At 44.3% G+C, this 19,956-nt stretch overlaps 1 protein-coding gene across 1 annotated transcript in view; it reads right to left on the bottom strand.

Annotated features, from left to right (window-relative positions):
- Positions 1 to 262: 262 nt before the first annotated feature.
- Positions 263 to 19,956, bottom strand: part of immt (inner membrane protein, mitochondrial (mitofilin)) — a 37,150-nt gene continuing 17,456 nt past the window's right edge. Inside the window, exons 6-14 of the mRNA XM_084331863.1 lie at positions 17,119 to 17,304; positions 15,281 to 15,414; positions 14,098 to 14,201; positions 13,699 to 13,834; positions 11,734 to 11,863; positions 10,434 to 10,657; positions 7,645 to 7,776; positions 4,398 to 4,527; positions 263 to 1,734 (exon numbers count right to left, since the gene is read on the bottom strand). Coding sequence (XP_084187989.1) covers positions 1,127 to 1,734; positions 4,398 to 4,527; positions 7,645 to 7,776; positions 10,434 to 10,657; positions 11,734 to 11,863; positions 13,699 to 13,834; positions 14,098 to 14,201; positions 15,281 to 15,414; positions 17,119 to 17,304 — 1,784 coding nt within the window. The 3' untranslated portion in view covers positions 263 to 1,126. The remainder of the gene's footprint in view (positions 1,735 to 4,397; positions 4,528 to 7,644; positions 7,777 to 10,433; positions 10,658 to 11,733; positions 11,864 to 13,698; positions 13,835 to 14,097; positions 14,202 to 15,280; positions 15,415 to 17,118; positions 17,305 to 19,956) is intronic.

Raw genomic sequence — 19,956 nt, forward strand, 5'->3', positions numbered from 1 at the left:
GTGAATAGAAAAATGGAAAGATATCTCATTTGCACTTGGATATTTTTATACCTGCATAATACTTCTAATAAATAAAGTTATAAAAAAAGGGGGCAAAAATGATGTTGTTTACATGTTGCTGGCATGTATCCCCTCCCCCCACATGGAATGCACCAGATTGGATAAATAATCCCTCAAATATGCTCTAGTGCGACATCTAGTGGCTGAATGTTATCTATAACAGCTTTAAGAAGATGGATAATTAAGACAAAACAAACAATCATTCTTGTCAACGTCCATGATTTATTGTTACATACCCAACACTGACAAGGAGAGATGCAGCACAACAACATGGATTATTAATATTATGAATTCTCCACAAAAGCTCTAGCCATGGAAATGATGGTGAACATATTGAACAAACTGTGAAGCTGAACTTACGTCGAGAGAGATTTTATATCTCCCTCTCAATTCCTAGGCTGCAGTGGTGCTTTTCGACCACAAGGGGGCGATGTGACCGTGGCTTTAGTGCATCAAACAAAAAAATTAACATACATTTCCTGTGTTGCAACTAATTTTAATATCGTTTTATAAATTAAACAATCGGAGAGTGGCGGCAGACGACCTGCGTTCAGGGAAACCGTGGGACGAGCACTGGGGTTCAATTGACTGTCAAATCACTTGATTTAACCCAGCGCTGACTGGTTAGAGGTGAGATGGGGGGTGGAGGTGGAGAGGAAGGGTATTGTTGTGAAATCTTTCGATACCAATATTGATTCTGAAATCAATTCTAGTTTTAATAACGGCACTAAAGCTGAAGAAAGCTTGAGCTGTTGTTGTTGTAAGAATCCTGAATGCCTTGGGACCGATATTGACACTAAAGATCAGTGCAGTACAGGTAGGTATAGTTTCTACTTCCTTGGTTTTACTGGCCCTGTTTACTCAGAGGAGCCAGAGGGCTGTATGAGTGCAGCCTGACATGACGTGGTAGGGCTAGGATAAGGGTTAGGATAAGGGTCAGGAGAGGAGTTGGGGTGAAGGCCTAGGGTTTAGGGAACTGGCTAGGGGACTAGCCTATGACGTGTTAGGGCTAGGATATGGGTCAGGAGAGGAGTTGGGGTGAAGGCCTAGGGTTTAGGGAACTGGCCTATGGAGCCTGTGTAGTACCTAAACCCACCGCGTTGGCGTAAGCCGACAGTAAGCTAATCACCTGCTTGGTTTCCAGGGTGACCCTGGCCTCGCTCAGCCAGTCCTGCGCCACCCGCCTGGACTCTCCCCTCAGCTGGTTGACCAGCTTGGCGGCCAGCTCCAGCTCTCCTTGCTCCAGACAGTAGCTAGCGTACGCCAGCAGCTTGAACGGGTCCAAGTCGGCGTCGGTCAGCTGGGCGGGCGGCGCCTGCTCTTTGTCCTCGAACAGGAGCGCGGCCTGGACGTAGGACAGGAAGTACTGGTACAAGGAGTTGTGGGACTCGTCGATCAGGGCGACGCGGCGCACCAGCGAGCGCAGGGCGTAGAAGCGGGCGCGGAGAGAGGCCTCGCTGTACACCCCGCGGGCGAGGGACTCCTCCGGGAGGGCCGTGGCGAGCGCCAGGGCGAACTCGTTGTCGTGGCAGCTGTCTCGCACGGCCGCCGCGGCGCCATCTAGGGGCTCGGTGGGGGACTCCGCGCTGGCGGTCTTTAGAGTGTAGTTCAGAGCCTCCACAGAGAGCCACAGCTGGTGGGCCTTACGAGCCTCCTCCTCAGCGATCACGTGACCTGGGAGGGAGGAGTCAGTTATTACTCGCATCACGTGACCTGGGAGGGAGGAGTCAGTTATTACTCGCATCACGTGACCTGGGAGGGAGGAGTCAGTTATTACTGGCATCACGTGACCTGGGAGGGAGGAGTCAGTTATTACTCGCATCACGTGACCTGGGAGGGAGGAGTCAGTTATTACTCGCATCACGTGACCTGGGAGAGGAGTCACAGTTATTACTGGCATCACGTGACCTGGGAGGGAAGAGTCAGTTATTACTCGCATCACGTGACCTGGGAGGGAGGAGTCACAGAACAGAAAGTTATTACTCGCATCACGTGAATTTCTTTTTTTTACTTGCATCAAAGTTTAGCCATTTTAATGTTAAGTCAGTATACTTTAGTTTTGTGTAGTTTGTTTATAATCGAACACTGGACAAGTTCTTAATCCAGTTTAAATTAAGAAAATAAATAACTGAGAAGTTAAGTAAATATTTGTGTGTGTGTTAGGGCTGCCCCCTCATAGTGGATTAATTGGTCAGTTTGGTCTTAAGTCGACATACTAAGACTTTGCGTTATACTGAAGGAGTTATTTCCTGGGAAATGATACACATCTCTGGTAAGTATGAGATTTCAAAAGATGTTTTGCATTATTGCATGTGTGGAAGTAAAAATTTCCCAGATTTGTTGTCTAAATCAAACAATAGTCCCCATCTTGACCCACTCCGATCATATTCAGCTGGTTGTGCTGCCCGTTGCCATGGGAGCAGGACGACTGCCGTCTGTTCAGAACCCCAGCGCCGGATGGAACCAGCGCAGCCTCCACCGAGAAACGGACAGACTAAGAACCTGCCGCTGACATCAGTCTAGTTTCAGGGTGATGTAGTTTCAGGGTGGTGTAGTTTCAGGGTGGTGTAGTTTCAGGGTAGTGTAGTTTCAGGGTAGTGTAGTTTCAGGGTGGTGTAGTTTCAGGGTGGTGTAGTTTCAGGGTGGTGTAGTTTCAGGGTGGTGTAGTTTCAGGGTAGTGTAGTTTCAAGGTGGTGTAGTTTCAGGGTAGTTTCAGGGTAGTGTAGTTTCAGGGTGGTGTAGTTGTAGTTTCAGGGTGGTGTAGTTTCAGGGTGGTGTAGTTTCAGGGTGGTGTAGTTTCAGGGTAGTTTCAGGGTAGTGTAGTTTCAGGGTGGTGTAGTTGTAGTTTCAGGGTGGTGTAGTTTCAGTGTAGTTTCAGGGTGGTCTAGTTTCAGGGTGGTGTAGTTTCAGTGTAGTTTCAGGGTGGTGTAGTTTCAGGGTGGTGTAGTTGTAGTTTCAGGGTGTAGTTTCAGGGTGGTGTAGTTGTAGTTTCAGGGTAGTGTAGTTTCAGGGTGGTGTAGTTTCAGGGTGGTGTAGTTTCAGGGTAGTGTAGTTTCAGGGTGGTGTAGTTTCAGGGTGGTGTAGTTTCAGGGTGGTGTAGTTTCAGGGTAGTGTAGTTTCAGGGTGGTGTAGTTTCAGGGTAGTGTAGTTTCAGGGTGGTGTAGTTTCAGGGTGGTGTAGTTTCAGGGTGGTGTAGTTTCAGGGTAGTGTAGTTTCAGGGTAGTGTAGTTTCAGGGTGGTGTAGTTTCAGGGTGGTGTAGTTTCAGGGTGGTGTAGTTTCAGGGTAGTGTAGTTTCAGGGTAGTGTAGTTTCAGGGTGGTGTAGTTACAGGGTGGTGTAGTTTCAAGGTGGTGTAGTTTCAGGGTGGTGTAGTTTCAGGGTAGTGTAGTTTCAGGGTAGTGTAGTTTCAGGGTGGTGTAGTTACAGGGTGGTGTAGTTTCAGTGTGGTGTAGTTTCAGGGTGGTGTAGTTTCAGGGTGGTGTAGTTTCAGGGTGGTGTAGTTTCAGGGTGGTGTAGTTTCAGGGTGGTGTAGTTTCAGGGTAGTGTAGTTTCAAGGTGGTGTAGTTTCAGGGTAGTTTCAGGGTAGTGTAGTTTCAGGGTGGTGTAGTTTCAGGGTGGTGTAGTTTCAGGGTGGTGTAGTTACAGGGTGGTGTAGTTTCAGGGTGGTGTAGTTACAGGGTGGTGTAGTTTCAGGGTGGTGTAGTTTCAGGGTGGTGTAGTTTCAGGGTGGTGTAGTTTCAGGGTGGTGTAGTTTCAGGGTAGTGTAGTTTCAGGGTAGTGTAGTTTCAGGGTGGTGTAGTTTCAGGGTAGTGTAGTTTCAGGGTAGTGTAGTTTCAGGGTGGTGTAGTTTCAGGGTGGTGTAGTTTCAGGGTGGTGTAGTTTCAGGGTGGTGTAGTTTCAGGGTGGTGTAGTTTCAGGGTGGTGTAGTTTCAGGGTGGTGTAGTTACAGGGTGGTGTAGTTTCAGGGTGGTGTAGTTTCAGGGTGGTGTAGTTTCAGGGTGGTGTAGTTTCAGGGTGGTGTAGTTTCAGGGTAGTGTAGTTTCAGGGTGGTGTAGTTACAGGGTGGTGTAGTTTCAGGGTGGTGTAGTTTCAGGGTGGTGTAGTTTCAGGGTGGTGTAGTTTCAGGGTGGTGTAGTTTCAGGGTGGTGTAGTTTCAGGGTAGTGTAGTTTCAGGGTAGTGTAGTTTCAGGGTAGTGTAGTTTCAGGGTGGTGTAGTTTCAGGGTGGTGTAGTTACAGGGTGGTGTAGTTTCAGGGTGGTGTAGTTTCAGGGTGGTGTAGTTTCAGGGTGGTGTAGTTTCAGGGTGGTGTAGTTTCAGGGTAGTGTGGTCTAACATACTGTCAATAGCCTCCTCCATGCCCTTCAGTCTGGCGTAGGCGGCGTTCATGTCCAGAGTGAAGTCGTCCAGCTGCTCCTGGGTCAGCCTGCGGAAGTGGGTCTCCTGTTCAAACATCTTACTGCCGAGGACCTACAACAGACCCCGGTTCAAATGTTATTCATTGTCACGAGAGAAGTAGAAGATACTATTCATCATTAAACAACAATAAGCCATGTATCATAATATATCATTCTCAGATTAGTTGCGACACCTTGGTATAATTACAGTTAACAAATGAGACCTTTGCCAAAATGACTGGCAGCCTAATGTCCTGATGAAGAACATGTTTCCCATGAACCTCACTGCTTTGTGTTGCCATTTGTTCCCATCAGGGGCATCAATTGGGTTTGGCAAGGAGCCGTGGCTTCACATGGTGTATGTATGTAATATGTATATTACATAAAACTGGCAACAGACGGTATGAAAACGCGTATAGTTTCTTGGACTGTCTGTCTTGGATTTGATTTGATTACGAATCATCATTAGCTGGTGCCATAGCAACCAGCTAGTCTTCCTGGGGTGCACAAAAAGTTAAAAGTCAGTACTCAACACACAATGCATAATGAGACTAACAATTAATAACTCTTTCAGTGCCACTCACGAGATTTCTCGTGTTTTTTTATAGGTGGTTGCTAGCCACTCACGAGATTTCTCTGTTTTTTTTTTTTTTTTTTTTGCGATCTGAAAAATTATTGCATCACCCGAGCCTACCCGAGTATAGCCGAGGGGCGCCGACGATCACTGTGGAAAAAAGCGCCCCCTGTCGTCTCCCAGATGACATAAGTGATTTTGGAATGGACTCAATGAAAATGAAGGGGAAAAAAATCCGGTACTCCACATTTTCCAGTTCACTGATCCAGCCGGGGTTACTAGAGTTCATTCTGGAGCCTCAGATCCCCACGGATCATGGAGTTCTACTGTATCGCGTTGGATCCATACACGTATCGATTTTTTCGAATGGTGATCAGGAATTGGAATATACCAGTTGGATACCATCTGATGTCAGGTAAGGACTCTATGTTATCAGTGGTAGGATAATCAGAGTAAGTTTGATGAAGTTATAAGCTGTTTTGTGAAATGTCTTCTTTCGGTTTCACAGTAAAAGTCAGAGATGAAATCAACGAGGCGATTATCCGCGCACGGCCGTAATGTGCGTGCGTGCACGTATAATATTGATCATCTAGCGTTTATTTGAAAACGATTCATAAAAAGGCAGACGAATATCAACGTTGTGGAATATTCCACTAAAGACGATTTTCATAGAATGCTCCAGAATGAGCTGTTTTTTATATCAAAACGGGGGCTTTTCTAACTGCTCTGAAACGGCAACGACACGATAAAAAAACAATCTGTCTTCACAGCACTGACTGGAAAATAGTCTTTGATAATGCGATGGGCAGATTAGACACATAGCCATAATTTAAAACATAGATTAGGCGATATTAACGTTAACATTGGCGCCGATGGTGGCATTCAAGCGGTAAAACGGAAAACCAGGCGTGGCGCTGAAAGTGTTAAGATGGCTAAAATTACATTAGAAACGGAAAACAAAACAAAATACTTTAGTCTTAAATACAATTTAAGATTCTTTATCAATAGATGTGTGTATATATTTGTCTCATACCTCCTCAGATGTCAGTCTGTATATATTTGTGTCTCGTACCTCCTCAGATGTCAACAGTCTGTATATATTTGTGTCTCGTACCTCCTCAGATGTCAACAGTCTGTATATATTTGTGTCTCGTACCTCCTCAGATGTCAGTCAGTATATATTTGCGTGTCTCGTACCTCCTCAGATGTCAGTCTGTATATATTTGTGTCTCGTACCTCCTCAGATGTCAGTATGTATATATTTGTGTCTCGTACCTCCTCAGATGTCAGTCAGTATATATTTGCGTGTCTCGTACCTCCTCAGATGTCAGTCTGTATATATTTGTGTCTCGTACCTCCTCAGATGTCAGTCTGTATATATTTGTGTCTCGTACCTCCTCAGATGTCAGTCAGTATATATTTGCGTGTCTCGTACCTCCTCAGATGTCAACAGTATATATTTGTATCTCGTACCTCCTCAGATGTCAGTCAGTATATATTTGCGTGTCTCGTACCTCCTCAGATGTCAGTCAGTATATATTTGCGTGTCTCGTACCTCCTCAGATGTCAGTCAGTATATATTCTCGTGTCTCGTACCTCCTCAGATGTCAACAGTATATATTTGTGTCTCGTACCTCCTCAGATGTCAGTCAGTATATATTTGTGTCTCGTACCTCCTCAGATGTCAGTCAGTATATATTTGCGTGTCTCGTACCTCCTCAGATGTCAGTCAGTATATATTTGCGTGTCTCGTACCTCCTCAGATGTCAGTCAGTATATATTTGCGTGTCTCGTACCTCCTCAGATGTCAGTCAGTATATATTCTCGTGTCTCGTACCTCCTCAGATGTCAGTCAGTATATATTCTCGTGTCTCGTACCTCCTCAGATGTCAGTCTGTATATATTTGCGTGTCTCGTACCTCCTCAGATGTCAGTCTGTATATATTCTCGTGTCTCATACCTCCTCAGATGTCGGTCAGTATATATTTGCGTGTCTCGTACCTCCTCAGATGTCAGTCTGTATATATTCTCGTGTCTCGTACCTCCTCAGATGTCAGTCAGTATATATTTGCGTGTCTCGTACCTCCTCAGATGTCAGTCAGTATATATTTGCGTGTCTCGTACCTCCTCAGATGTCAGTCAGTATATATTTGCGTGTCTCGTACCTCCTCAGATGTCAGTCAGTATATATTTGCGTGTCTCGTACCTCCTCAGATGTCAGTCAGTATATATTTGCGTGTCTCGTACCTCCTCAGATGTCAGTCAGTATATATTTGCGTGTCTCGTACCTCCTCAGATGTCAGTCAGTATATATTTGCGTGTCTTGTACCTCCTCAGATGTCAGTCAGTATATATTCTCGTGTCTCGTACCTCCTCAGATGTCAGTCAGTATATATTTGCGTGTCTCGTACCTCCTCAGATGTCAGTCAGTATATATTTGCGTGTCTCGTACCTCCTCAGATGTCAGTCAGTATATATTTGCGTGTCTCGTACCTCCTCAGATGTCGGTCAGTATATATTCTCATGTCTCGTACCTCCTCAGATGTCAGTCTGTATATATTCTCGTGTCTCGTACCTCCTCAGATGTCAGTCAGTATATATTTGCATGTCTCGTACCTCCTCAGCTTCTGCGCGGAGCTCCTGCTCTTGGACCTTCAGGACGTCTCGGAGGTGGTCAGTGTGAGCAGCTGCCTGGCGACGCAGCTGGGTCCTCATCTCAGCCTCCATCACCTCCCGCACCTCCCCCAGCTGAGAGAAAGAAAGAGAACAATTACACCTTACTGCCAAAGACTTTCACTGATATTATCATTATTGGAGGATTAAATCCGATACGTGTTCACTGGAGTTAAAGCGGTTGTCCACAGCACAGTGTCCTATGCCAAACGACAATGTGCATGTTGTGTCATGCATCCCCTCCCTACTCGCCATTTCCACAAATGGAACACAGCGCTAGTGGGCAGTCCCCGCTTCTCCGCTCCCGTTTACGAAAACATAATGGCGGCTTGTTTGCTTGTTCCCTTACTTTTTCTACCTTTTACCTAAAGTTGAACCTAAAATATGTTTCTGACAACATCTTTAGTGGCAAGTTTGACATGATATTGCTAGATCTTGAGTTACATGTATATTTGATCTGCAATGCCTAGTTTGACAGTTTGATATGCTCAGTGTTTCTATGTAAACATCGTTTTGGTGGTGCTCTAGTGACCTCTAGTGGCTGAAACTACTTAGTACTTTAATTTATACAGTTATGTTTCTCTCATGGCATCACTCCTTCAGTGTGGGGGGGGGGGGCATCAAAACCAACTATCTATTAACAAAGAACTTCAGACAGTTCATAACATTTTGTCGAGATAAAAAGAATAAAGAGAAAGTACAGATGACAAAAACATATTCATAATTAATTATATGCCCATATTAAATCAATTTTATGCTTTGAAGGCACAACAATTGCATTTCCAATGAATATCTGGTCTTCTAATACATTTACATTTAGTCATTTAGCTGACGCTTTTATCCAAAGCGACTTACAAGTTCTGTACGACAAGACAGCAGGAAGGAACTCTATCAGCTGAGTAACAATGTTCATCAAAGTGTTGAGTGTTACAGTTAATACAGATAACTGTATTGGTTGAACAGATACAGATAGGGCTGCAACTAACCATTATTTTGGTAGTCGACTAATCTGTCAATTTTTTCGATTAGTTGACTAATCTAACGTATTGTATTGATTGTATCGTATGTATTGTATCGTATGTATTGAGCTGTACTGTACCCATTCTGCAGTCTGTTAAAGTTTTCAATCAATCAATCAAACGATTATTTCTGTCACACCCTCCATCTCTGCTTCCTGTGGGCGCGCGGCTCCTTTTCCAGGCTCATAGCAGACTTCTTAGCTTAACATAACAGACCGACAGTAAGTTTGGGGGAACTAATGGGATAACTGGGGTTGCAACAAAAGTGCAACTAGGGCTAAAAACACAATGAAATAAAATAATAAATAATAATATATCCTTCTTAGCAGACTTCTTAGCTTAACATCCCAGGGAACTAATGGGATAACTGGGGATGTTGTTTGCTCCTGACAAGAGTCTCAAAGCCTGGGGTGATGGTAGACAAAGCAACTCTGAGGTCATGCTCAATGTCCAATCTGTTCCTCTGCTCTGTCTTCAGCTGGACCAGAGCTGAGAAGCCACTTTCACAAAGATAGGTAGTGCAAAAAAAATTATATTAAAAAACAAAAAGAAGAAAAAAAAATTTGGAGCATCGACGCAAACATTCTGCGTCGACGCGTTTTTATGATCGACATCGTCGATATAAAGATCCCACCCTGGGTAAATAAAGGCTATAAAGGACCCACCCTGGGTAAATAAAGGTTATAAAGATCCCACCCTGGGTAAATAAAGGCTATAAAGGACCCACCCTGGGTAAATAAAGGTTATAAAGGACCCACCCTGGGTAAATAAAGGCTATAAAGGACACACCCTGGGTAAATAAAGGCTATAAAGATCCCACCCTGGTAAATAAAGGTTATAAAGGACCCACCCTGGGTAAATAAAGGCTATAAAGGACCCACCCTGGGTAAATAAAGGTTATAAAGGACCCACCCTGGGTAAATAAAGGCTATAAAGGACACACACCCTGGGTAAATAAAGGCTATAAAGGACCCACCCTGAGTAAATAAAGGCTATAAAGGACCCACCCTGGGTAAATAAAGGCTATAAAGGACCCACCCTGGGTAAATAAAGGCTATAAAGGACCCACCCTGGGTAAATAAAGGCTATAAAGATCCCACCCTGGTAAATAAAGGTTATAAAGGACCCACCCTGGGTAAATAAAGGCTATAAAGGACCCACCCTGGGTAAATAAAGGTTATAAAGGACCCACCCTGGGTAAATAAAGGCTATAAAGGACACACCCTGGGTAAATAAAGGCTATAAAGGACCCACCCTGAGTAAATAAAGGCTATAAAGGACCCACCCTGGGTAAATAAAGGCTATAAAGGACCCACCCTGGGTAAATAAAGGCTATAAAGGACCCACCCTGGGTAAATAAAGGCTATAAAGGACCCACCCTGGGTAAATAAAGGTTATAAAGGACCCACCCTGGGTAAATAAAGGTTATAAAGGACCCACCCTGGGTAAATAAAGGCTATAAAGGACCCACCCTGGGTAAATAAAGGCTATAAAGGACCCACCCTGGGTAAATAAAGGTTATAAAGGACCCACCCTGGGTAAATAAAGGCTATAAAGGACCCACCCTGGGTATATAAAGGTTATAAAGGACCCACCCTGGGTAAATAAAGGTTATAAAGGACCCACCCTGGGTATATAAAGGCTATAAAGGACCCACCCTGGTAAATAAAGGCTATAAAGGACCCACCCTGGGTAAATAAAGCGTGCCGCTACCTTCCTCTCCTGCTCCAGACGAGCCTCCTCCTTGCTGTGCTCGATGGCCGTGCTGACCGCCTGCTCCAGGGCCCGCTGGTCCGCGATCCTCTGCTGCTCCAGAGACGTCTCCACGTGGATCTGCTCCCGGACGCGCTGCTCCGCCAGCTCCCGGTTCAGCTGGTCGATACGCCGGTGGGCATGGGCGATCAAGGAGTTCAGGTCATCTACTGAGAGCTTACCAGCTGGGGGGGGGGGGGGGGGGGGGGAGAGGGAGAGAGACAGAGAGTGAGAGGGGAGAGACAGAGAGTAGAGAGACACAGAGAGAGAGACAGAGAGAGAGACGGGGAGAGAGAGTGAGAGACAGAGAGAGAGACGGGGAGAGAGAGTGAGAGAGAGACAGAGAGAGAGGGAAGATAGAGAGACAGATAGATGGGAGAGAGACAGAGAGATAGGAGAGAGGGAGAGAGAGACAGATATAGAGAGGGGAGATAGGGAGAGAGAGAGACAGAGTGAGAGAGTAGAGAGAGGGGAGAGGGGGGGAGAGACAGAGAGACACAGAGAGAGAGACACAGAGAGAGAGAGAGAGAGAGAGATTTATTTTGTAAATAGTGCTTTTATACAAAGGGTAGCAATTAGCAAGCAATTAGGGGTTAAGTGTTTAGTCCTTTCCAGTTGGCTTGTATCTCTGGTGTGTGTTAGCATGTAGACCTTACTTAGTCCTTTCCAGTTGGCTTGTATCTCTGGTGTGTGTTAGCATGTCGATCTTACTTAGTCCTTTCCAGTTAGCTTGTATCTCTGGTGTGTGTTAGCATGTCGATCTTACTTAGTCCTTTCCAGTTGGCTTGTATCTCTGGTGTGTGTTAGCATGTAGACCTTACTTAGTCCTTTCCAGTTGGCTTGTATCTCTGGTGTGTGTTAGCATGTAGACCTTACTTAGTCCTTTCCAGTTGGCTTGTATCTCTGGTGTGTGTTAGCATGTAGATCTTACTTAGTCCTTTCCAGTTGGCTTGTATCTCTGGTGTGTGTTAGTATGTAGACCTTACTTAGTCCTTTCCAGTTGGCTTGTATCTCTGGTGTGTGTTAGCATGTAGATCTTACTTAGTCCTTTCCAGTTGGCTTGTATCTCTGGTGTGTGTTAGCATGTAGATCTTACTTAGTCCTTTCCAGTTGGCTTGTATCTCTGGTGTGTGTTAGCATGTAGATCTTACTTAGTCCTTTCCAGTTGGCTTGTATCTCTGGTGTGTGTTAGTATGTAGATCTTACTTAGTCCTTTCCAGTTGGCTTGTATCTCTGGTGTGTGTTAGCATGTAGATCTTACTTAGTCCTTTCCAGTTGGCTTGTATCTCTGGTGTGATGCTGTTCAGCTCTCTCTGGAACTGTTCCTTCGCCTCGCTGACCAGCTCACTGTACTGGGACACGATCTTAGCCTCTGACTGGGCCGACTGGACCTACAGACAGACAGACAGACAGGTTAGACAGACAGACAGACAGACAGACAGACAGACAGACAGGTTAGATAGAGAGGTTAGACAGACAGACAAGTTCCAGCTCACTGTCACAGGAGACTAGCCTCTGGACTTACAAATAGACTACATTAGATTAGATAAGATACATTATTAGAAAGACCGTTGTTTACAACCTGGACAAACTCTGTCTAACTATGGCTCTGGACAACACTTGATTCTAGAGAATAGACGGCAACATGTCCAACAAGTCCAACCTGAAAATGTTGTCTTTCAATTAGGGGTGGGAATCACCAGTTTCATCACGATAGTACGATACAATATCGATTCTTTGGACAATGATACGATATTTTGCCGATATCACAAAGTCTGCCACGATAGGATACGATTCGATTCAGGTGCCTGCGATCGATATGAGACGATATCATATGCCCATTTAACACAGTCAGTCACATTTCGATCAACTCAAAAAAGGCAACAAAAATATAATTTGATATTTTTATTTGCGAGCTCTTCCAGACATTAAAATGAAAAACAATCTATTGTTTTTAATACAAATAGACCTCCTGTTTACTGTAAAGTGCCACGTTTTGATATATTGAGCTTTAAACTTTAACTTCAATTTTTTGGAACTCAGAACACACAACCTAAAACCCCTCCCTAGCTCCCTCTCTTTCCAAAGACCAGAGATGGGACGCGAACGCGTGCACACAGAAGGGAGGATGCCCCACTAGCTAGCTTACATGTTATGACTGGAAGTGGATACGGACCATTAGCCTACCATCAAAAGTAACGAAATACACTTTCCAACAACTCAGAAACTGTCTCACTTACATGTTGTGACTTGTGTGTTTACCAGGTGTAGAAATAACAGCCTCAGCCTCCCTTCTTCAATCTTAAATTAAAACCCTCATTGTATTTTTCTACACATGGTAAAAATACACAAGTCACAACATGTAAATAAGAGTGTTTGAGTTGTTTTGTTACTTTTGACGGTAGGCTAATGGTCCGTATCCACTTCCAGTCATAACGTGTAAGCTAGCCAGCGTGTCTCTCTCTGTACTGCACACAGAGATGAGGAGGTACCCATCTTGTCTCTCTCTGTACTGCACACAGAGATGAGGAGGTACCCATCTTGTCTCTCTCTGTACTGCACACAGAGATGAGGAGGTACCCATCTTGTCTCTCTCTGTACTGCACACAGAGATGAGGAGGTACCCATCTTGTCTCTCTCTGTACTGCACACAGAGATGAGGAGGTACCCATCTTGTCTCTCTCTGTACTGCACACAGAGATGAGGAGGTACCCATCTTGTCTCTCTCTGTACTGCACACAGAGATGAGGAGGTACCCATCTTGTCTCTCTCTGTACTGCACACAGAGATGAGGAGGTACCCATCTTGTCTCTCTCTGTACTGCACACAGAGATGAGGAGGTACCCATCTTGTCTCTCTCTGTACTGCACACAGAGATGAGGAGGTACCCATCTTGTCTCTCTCTGTACTGCACACAGATGAGGAGGTACCCATCTTGTCTCTCTCTGTACTGCACACAGAGATGAGGAGGTACCCATCTTGTCTCTCTCTGTACTGAAGACAGAGATGAGGAGGTACCCATCTTCTTGTCTGACAAAAGTTGGTGTGTTCCTTTAACACGTTAAGGTTTTCAAATTAATCTACCGTAAATGAATTGATGCGTTAATACTGACGGCACTCATTTTAATGCATAAAGAATCGAAAATTTAATCGTGACCTCACTATCCAAATTCATAATGAATCGGAGAATTTGTGTTCCGTTATACCCCTAGTACACACGCGTTACCTTGGTAACCACTTGGTCCAGGTCAACCACCATGCTGTGAAGATTCTCCTCTGCTGCTAGGACCAGGGGACGGACTGTGGTGACCTTCGACCCCTTGGCCTTGTCAATCACCGACCTCAGAGACTCCAGGGCATCCCTGGGAGAAATTAAAGGCAGACATTAAAGGGATAGTTCTGAGACATTAAAGGGATAGTTCCATCCTGGCTACACCAACATACGTTTTTCTCAAAACTGACTGTTTTGATTGACAATAAGCATTAAGCATCAGGTATAACGTTATTGCAATAATCTTAATAAACAGATGATATTTGACCAGAATTTATCCCGTGGACCGGCACCAACCCTGGTGTGTGCGTGTGCGTGTGTGCGTGCGTGTGCGCGTGTGTGCGTGCGTCATACTTGGCTTTCATCAGAGCTGCTCCAGCGTCGTCAACAGTCCGGCTCCGTTCAGCCAGAGCGGCTTCCAGGTCCTTCCACTGCGCTGACTTCTGGTCTGGAGCGCTCTGGGAACACAAGAGAACCGTTACACCTCAGACCCACACCACACCTGCTGTGGAGAACGCAGATCTATAGATGCATGAGAGAAGTGCAGAATGCAGGTCCATAGACTGTAGATCTACAGTAGATACATGAGAGAAGTGCAGAATGCAGGTCCATAGACTGTAGATCTACAGTAGATACATGAGAGAAGTGCAGAATGCAGGTCCATAGACTGTAGATCTACAGTATAGATACATGAGAGAAGTGCAGAATGCAGGTCCATAGACTGTAGATCTACAGTAGATACATGAGAGAAGTGCAGCATGCAGGTCCATAGAACGTAGATCTACAGTAGATACATGAGAGAAGTGCAGAATGCAGGTCCATAGAACGTAGATCTACAGTAGATACATGAGAGAAGTGCAGAATGCAGGTCCATAGAACGTAGATCTAAAATATATATAGAGGTAGGAAGTGTAGTTCTATAGATTGATTGATTGATTGATTGATTGATTGATTGATTTATTCCCCCTTCTAAGGTTTCTCTCCTCCACATTTCCTATTGCTAGGTTTTTAGTGAGTTTTTCCTTACCTTCACTCGGGTATGTCTGGGAGTGTTGCATTTATATTTATTTATTTATTTTCTGTTCTTGATTTATTGTGATGTTTCTTCTTGACTCGTTTAAAAAGAAGACTTGTCCGGCCCCATGGGGACATTAACGTGTGATTTTTTTTCGGGCTTTACAAATACTCATAAACACCACAACATCTATTTAGATTCTTTGTTGTTCCGTCACGATGTAAGAGCCATGTTGACTTTGACATATTTTCTGTCTTCCGTCAATGTTATGTTAACCCTTTCACTGCCACACGACACAGAAGGTTAACCCTTTACTATCACAAAACCGACGGCGATGCTCCACCATTAGCATCATTAGCTCCGCGGAGCTACTGATGCTAATGATGGAGCATCGCCGTCGGTTGTGTGATAGTAAAGGGCTAACCTTCTGTATTGTCACAGTGAAAGGGTTAACCGGCTGTCGTGTGGCAGTGAAAGGGTTAAGTCAGAATGAATAACTTAAGAGCCTCAGGTCACGTGTACCTCAGCCTCCATGGCCTCCTTCAGCTTGTAGGTGTGCATGGCGATGGCCAGCAGTGCCGCCTCCTGCGCTCCTATAGCATAGAGAGTAGCTCTGGCTGAACTGGACAGGGAGTCTTCAACGATGGACGTCAGGGCTGAAGGGGGGGGGGGGGGGGGGGGGGAATAAACATTACAATTGTAGCATTCATCATTGAAATCAATGCGTAGCCGGAAGTCATTAACTGGTCTGGTGTAGCTTTGGCTGAACGAGTTATAGTTAGTAGGTCTGTTCCTCTACATACATGTCAGCAGGTCATATGTTCCTCTACATACATGTCAGCAGGTCACATGTTCCTCTACATACATGTCAGCAGGTCATATGTTCCTCTACATACATGTCAGCAGGTCATATGTTCCTCTACATACATGTCAGCAGGTCATATGTTCCTCTACATACATGTCAGCAGGTCATATGTTCCTCTACATACATGTCAGTAGGTATGTTCCTCTACATACATGTCAGCAGGTCATATGTTCCTCTACATACATGTCAGCAGGTCATATGTTCTTCTACATACATGTCAGCAGGTCATATGTTCCTCTACATACATGTCAGCAGGTCATATGTTCCTCTACATACATGTCAGCAGGTCATATGTTCCTCTACATACATGTCAGCAGGTCATATGTTCCTCTACATACATGTCAGCAGGTCATATGTTCCTCTACATACATGTCAGCAGGTCATATGTTCCTCTACATACATGTCAGTAGGTCATATGTTCCTCTACATACATGTCAGCAGGTCATATGTTCCTCTACATACATGTCAGCAGGTCATATGTTCCTCTACATACATGTCAGCAGGTCATATGTTCCTCTACATACATGTCAGCAGGTCATATGTTCCTCTACATACATGTCAGCAGGTCATATGTTCCTCTACATACATGTCAGCAGGTCATATGTTCCTCTACATACATGTCAGCAGGTCATATGTTCCTCTACATACATGTCAGCAGGTCATATGTTCCTCTACATACATGTCAGTAGGTATGTTCCTCTACATACATGTCAGCAGGTCATATGTTCCTCTACATACATGTCAGTAGGTATGTTCCTCTACATACATGTCAGCAGGTCATATGTTCCTCTACATACATGTCAGCAGGTCATATGTTCCTCTACATACATGTCAGTAGGTCTGTTCCTCTACATACATGTCAGCAGGTCATATGTTCCTCTACATACATGTCAGCAGGTCATATGTTCCTCTACATACATGTCAGCAGGTCACATGTTCCTCTACATACATGTCAGCAGGTCATATGTTCCTCTACATACATGTCAGTAGGTCTGTTCCTCTACATACATGTCAGCAGGTCATATGTTCCTCTACATACATGTCAGCAGGTCATATGTTCCTCTACATACATGTCAGCAGGTCATATGTTCCTCTACATACATGTCAGCAGGTCATATGTTCCTCTACATACATGTCAGTAGGTCTGTTCCTCTACATACATGTCAGTAGGTCTGTTCCTCTACATACATGTCAGCAGGTCATATGTTCCTCTACATACATGTCAGCAGGTCATATGTTCCTCTACATACATGTCAGCAGGTCATATGTTCCTCTACATACATGTCAGCAGGTCATATGTTCCTCTACATACATGTCAGCAGGTCATATGTTCCTCTACATACATGTCAGTAGGTCTGTTCCTCTACATACATGTCAGCAGGTCATATGTTCCTCTACATACATGTCAGTAGGTCATATGTTCCTCTACATACATGTCAGTAAGTCATATGTTCCTCTACATACATGTCAGCAGGTCATATGTTCCTCTACATACATGTCAGTAGTTCTTGTTCATCCAGGTCTTGCTGAGCCAGTATGGCAGCCACCTCCTCTACCGGTCGCTCTTTTAAAGGCTCCTCCGTTACCGCTGGCAACGCTTCCACAGCTTCTACCGTCGCCTCGACAACAGCAGCAGCCTCTGGGGGGGCGGGGTCATGGTGATGGCACCCCGTGCACTCCTCTGGAAAACAGATGCACAGTTAGCTAGTAGAACACGCACCCACACCAAGCTGTACTATTTAACATGGTTCTAGGTGTAAAGAGGGCTAGCTGTGCTATTTAACATGGTTCTAGATGTAAAGAAGGCTAGCTGTGCTATTTAACATGGTTCTAGGTGTAAAGAGGGCTAGCTGTGCTATTTATGGTTCTAGATGTAAAGAAGGCTAGCTGTGCTATTTAACATGGTTCTAGATGTAAAGAAGGCTAGCTGTGCTGTTTAACATGGTTCTAGGTGTAAAGAAGGCTAGCTGTGCTATTTAAAATGGTTCTAGATGTAAAGAAGGCTAGCTGTGCTATTTAACATGGTTCTAGGTGTGAAGAAGGCTAGCTGTACTATTTAACATGGTTCTAGGTGTGAAGAAGGCTATCTGTGCTATTTAACATGGTTCTAGGTGTAAAGAAGGCTAGCTGTACTATTTAACATGGTTCTAGGTGTAAAGAAGGCTAGCTGTGCTATTTAACATGGTTCTAGGTGTGAAGAGGGCTAGCTGTGCTATTTAACATGGTTCTAGGTGTGAAGAAGGCTAGCTGTACTATTTAACATGGTTCTAGATGTAAAGAGGGCTAGCTGTGCTGTTTAACATGGTTCTAGATGTAAAGAAGGCTAGCTGTGCTATTTAACATGGTTCTATGTGTGAAGAGGGCTAGCTGTGCTATTTAACATGGTTCTAGGTGTGAAGAAGGCTAGCTGTGCTATTTAACATGGTTCTAGGTGTAAAGAAGGCTAGCTGTGCTATTTAACATGGTTCTAGATGTGAAGAAGGCTAGCTGTGCTGTTTAACATGGTTCTAGGTGTGAAGAGGGCTAGCTGTGCTATTTAACATGGTTCTAGGTGTGAAGAGGGCTAGCTGTGCTATTTAACATGGTTCTAGATGTGAAGAAGGCTAGCTGTGCTATTTAACATGGTTCTAGATGTGAAGAGGGCTAGCTGTGCTATTTAACATGGTTCTAGGTGTGAAGAGGGCTAGCTGTACTATTTAACATGGTTCTAGATGTGAAGAAGGCTAGCTGTACTATTTAACATGGTTATAGGTGTAAAGAGGGCTAGCTGTACTATTTAACATGGTTCTAGATGTGAAGAAGGCTAGCTGTGCTATTTAACATGGTTCTAGATGTGAAGAAGGCTAGCTGTGCTGTTTAACATGGTTCTAGATGTGAAGAGGGCTAGCTGTGCTATTTAACATGGTTCTAGGTGTGAAGAGGGCTAGCTGTGCTATTTAACATGGTTCTAGGTGTGAAGAGGGCTAGCTGTGCTATTTAACATGGTTCTAGATGTAAAGAAGGCTAGCTGTGCTGTTTAACATGGTTCTAGGTGTAAAGAAGGCTAGCTGTGCTATTTAACATGGTTCTAGATGTAAAGAAGGCTAGCTGTGCTATTTAACATGGTTCTAGGTGTGAAGAGGGCTAGCTGTGCTATTTAACATGGTTCTAGGTGTAAAGAAGGCTAGCTGTGCTATTTAACATGGTTCTAGGTGTGAAGAAGGCTAGCTGTACTATTTAACATGGTTCTAGGTGTGAAGAAGGCTATCTGTGCTATTTAACATGGTTCTAGGTGTAAAGAAGGCTAGCTGTGCTATTTAACATGGTTCTAGGTGTGAAGAAGGCTATCTGTGCTATTTAACATGGTTCTAGGTGTAAAGAAGGCTAGCTGTGCTATTTAACATGGTTCTAGATGTAAAGAAGGCTAGCTGTGCTATTTAACATGGTTCTAGGTGTGAAGAAGGCTAGCTGTACTATTTAACATGGTTCTAGATGTAAAGAGGGCTAGCTGTGCTGTTTAACATGGTTCTAGATGTAAAGAAGGCTAGCTGTGCTATTTAACATGGTTCTATGTGTGAAGAGGGCTAGCTGTGCTGTTTAACATGGTTCTAGGTGTAAAGAAGGCTAGCTGTGCTATTTAACATGGTTCTAGATGTGAAGAAGGCTAGCTGTGCTGTTTAACATGGTTCTAGGTGTGAAGAGGGCTAGCTGTGCTATTTAACATGGTTCTAGGTGTGAAGAGGGCTAGCTGTACTATTTAACATGGTTCTAGATGTGAAGAAGGCTAGCTGTGCTATTTAACATGGTTCTAGATGTGAAGAGGGCTAGCTGTGCTATTTAACATGGTTCTAGGTGTGAAGAGGGCTAGCTGTGCTATTTAACATGGTTCTAGGTGTGAAGAAGGCTAGCTGTGCTGTTTAACATGGTTCTAGGTGTGAAGAGGGCTAGCTGTACTATTTAACATGGTTATAGGTGTAAAGAGGGCTAGCTGTACTATTTAACATGGTTCTAGATGTGAAGAAGGCTAGCTGTGCTATTTAACATGGTTCTAGATGTGAAGAAGGCTAGCTGTGCTGTTTAACATGGTTCTAGATGTGAAGAGGGCTAGCTGTGCTATTTAACATGGTTCTAGGTGTGAAGAGGGCTAGCTGTGCTATTTAACATGGTTCTAGGTGTGAAGAGGGCTAGCTGTGCTATTTAACATGGTTCTAGATGTGAAGAAGGCTAGCTGTGCTATTTAACATGGTTCTAGGTGTGAAGAGGGCTAGCTGTGCTATTTAACATGGTTCTAGGTGTGAAGAAGGCTAGCTGTGCTATTTAACATGGTTCTAGATGTGAAGAAGGCTAGCTGTGC

The sequence above is a fragment of the Notolepis coatsorum genome (genome assembly GCF_963971535.1).
Source record: "Notolepis coatsorum genome assembly, chromosome: 16".
Lineage (NCBI taxonomy): Eukaryota > Metazoa > Chordata > Actinopteri > Aulopiformes > Paralepididae > Notolepis > Notolepis coatsorum.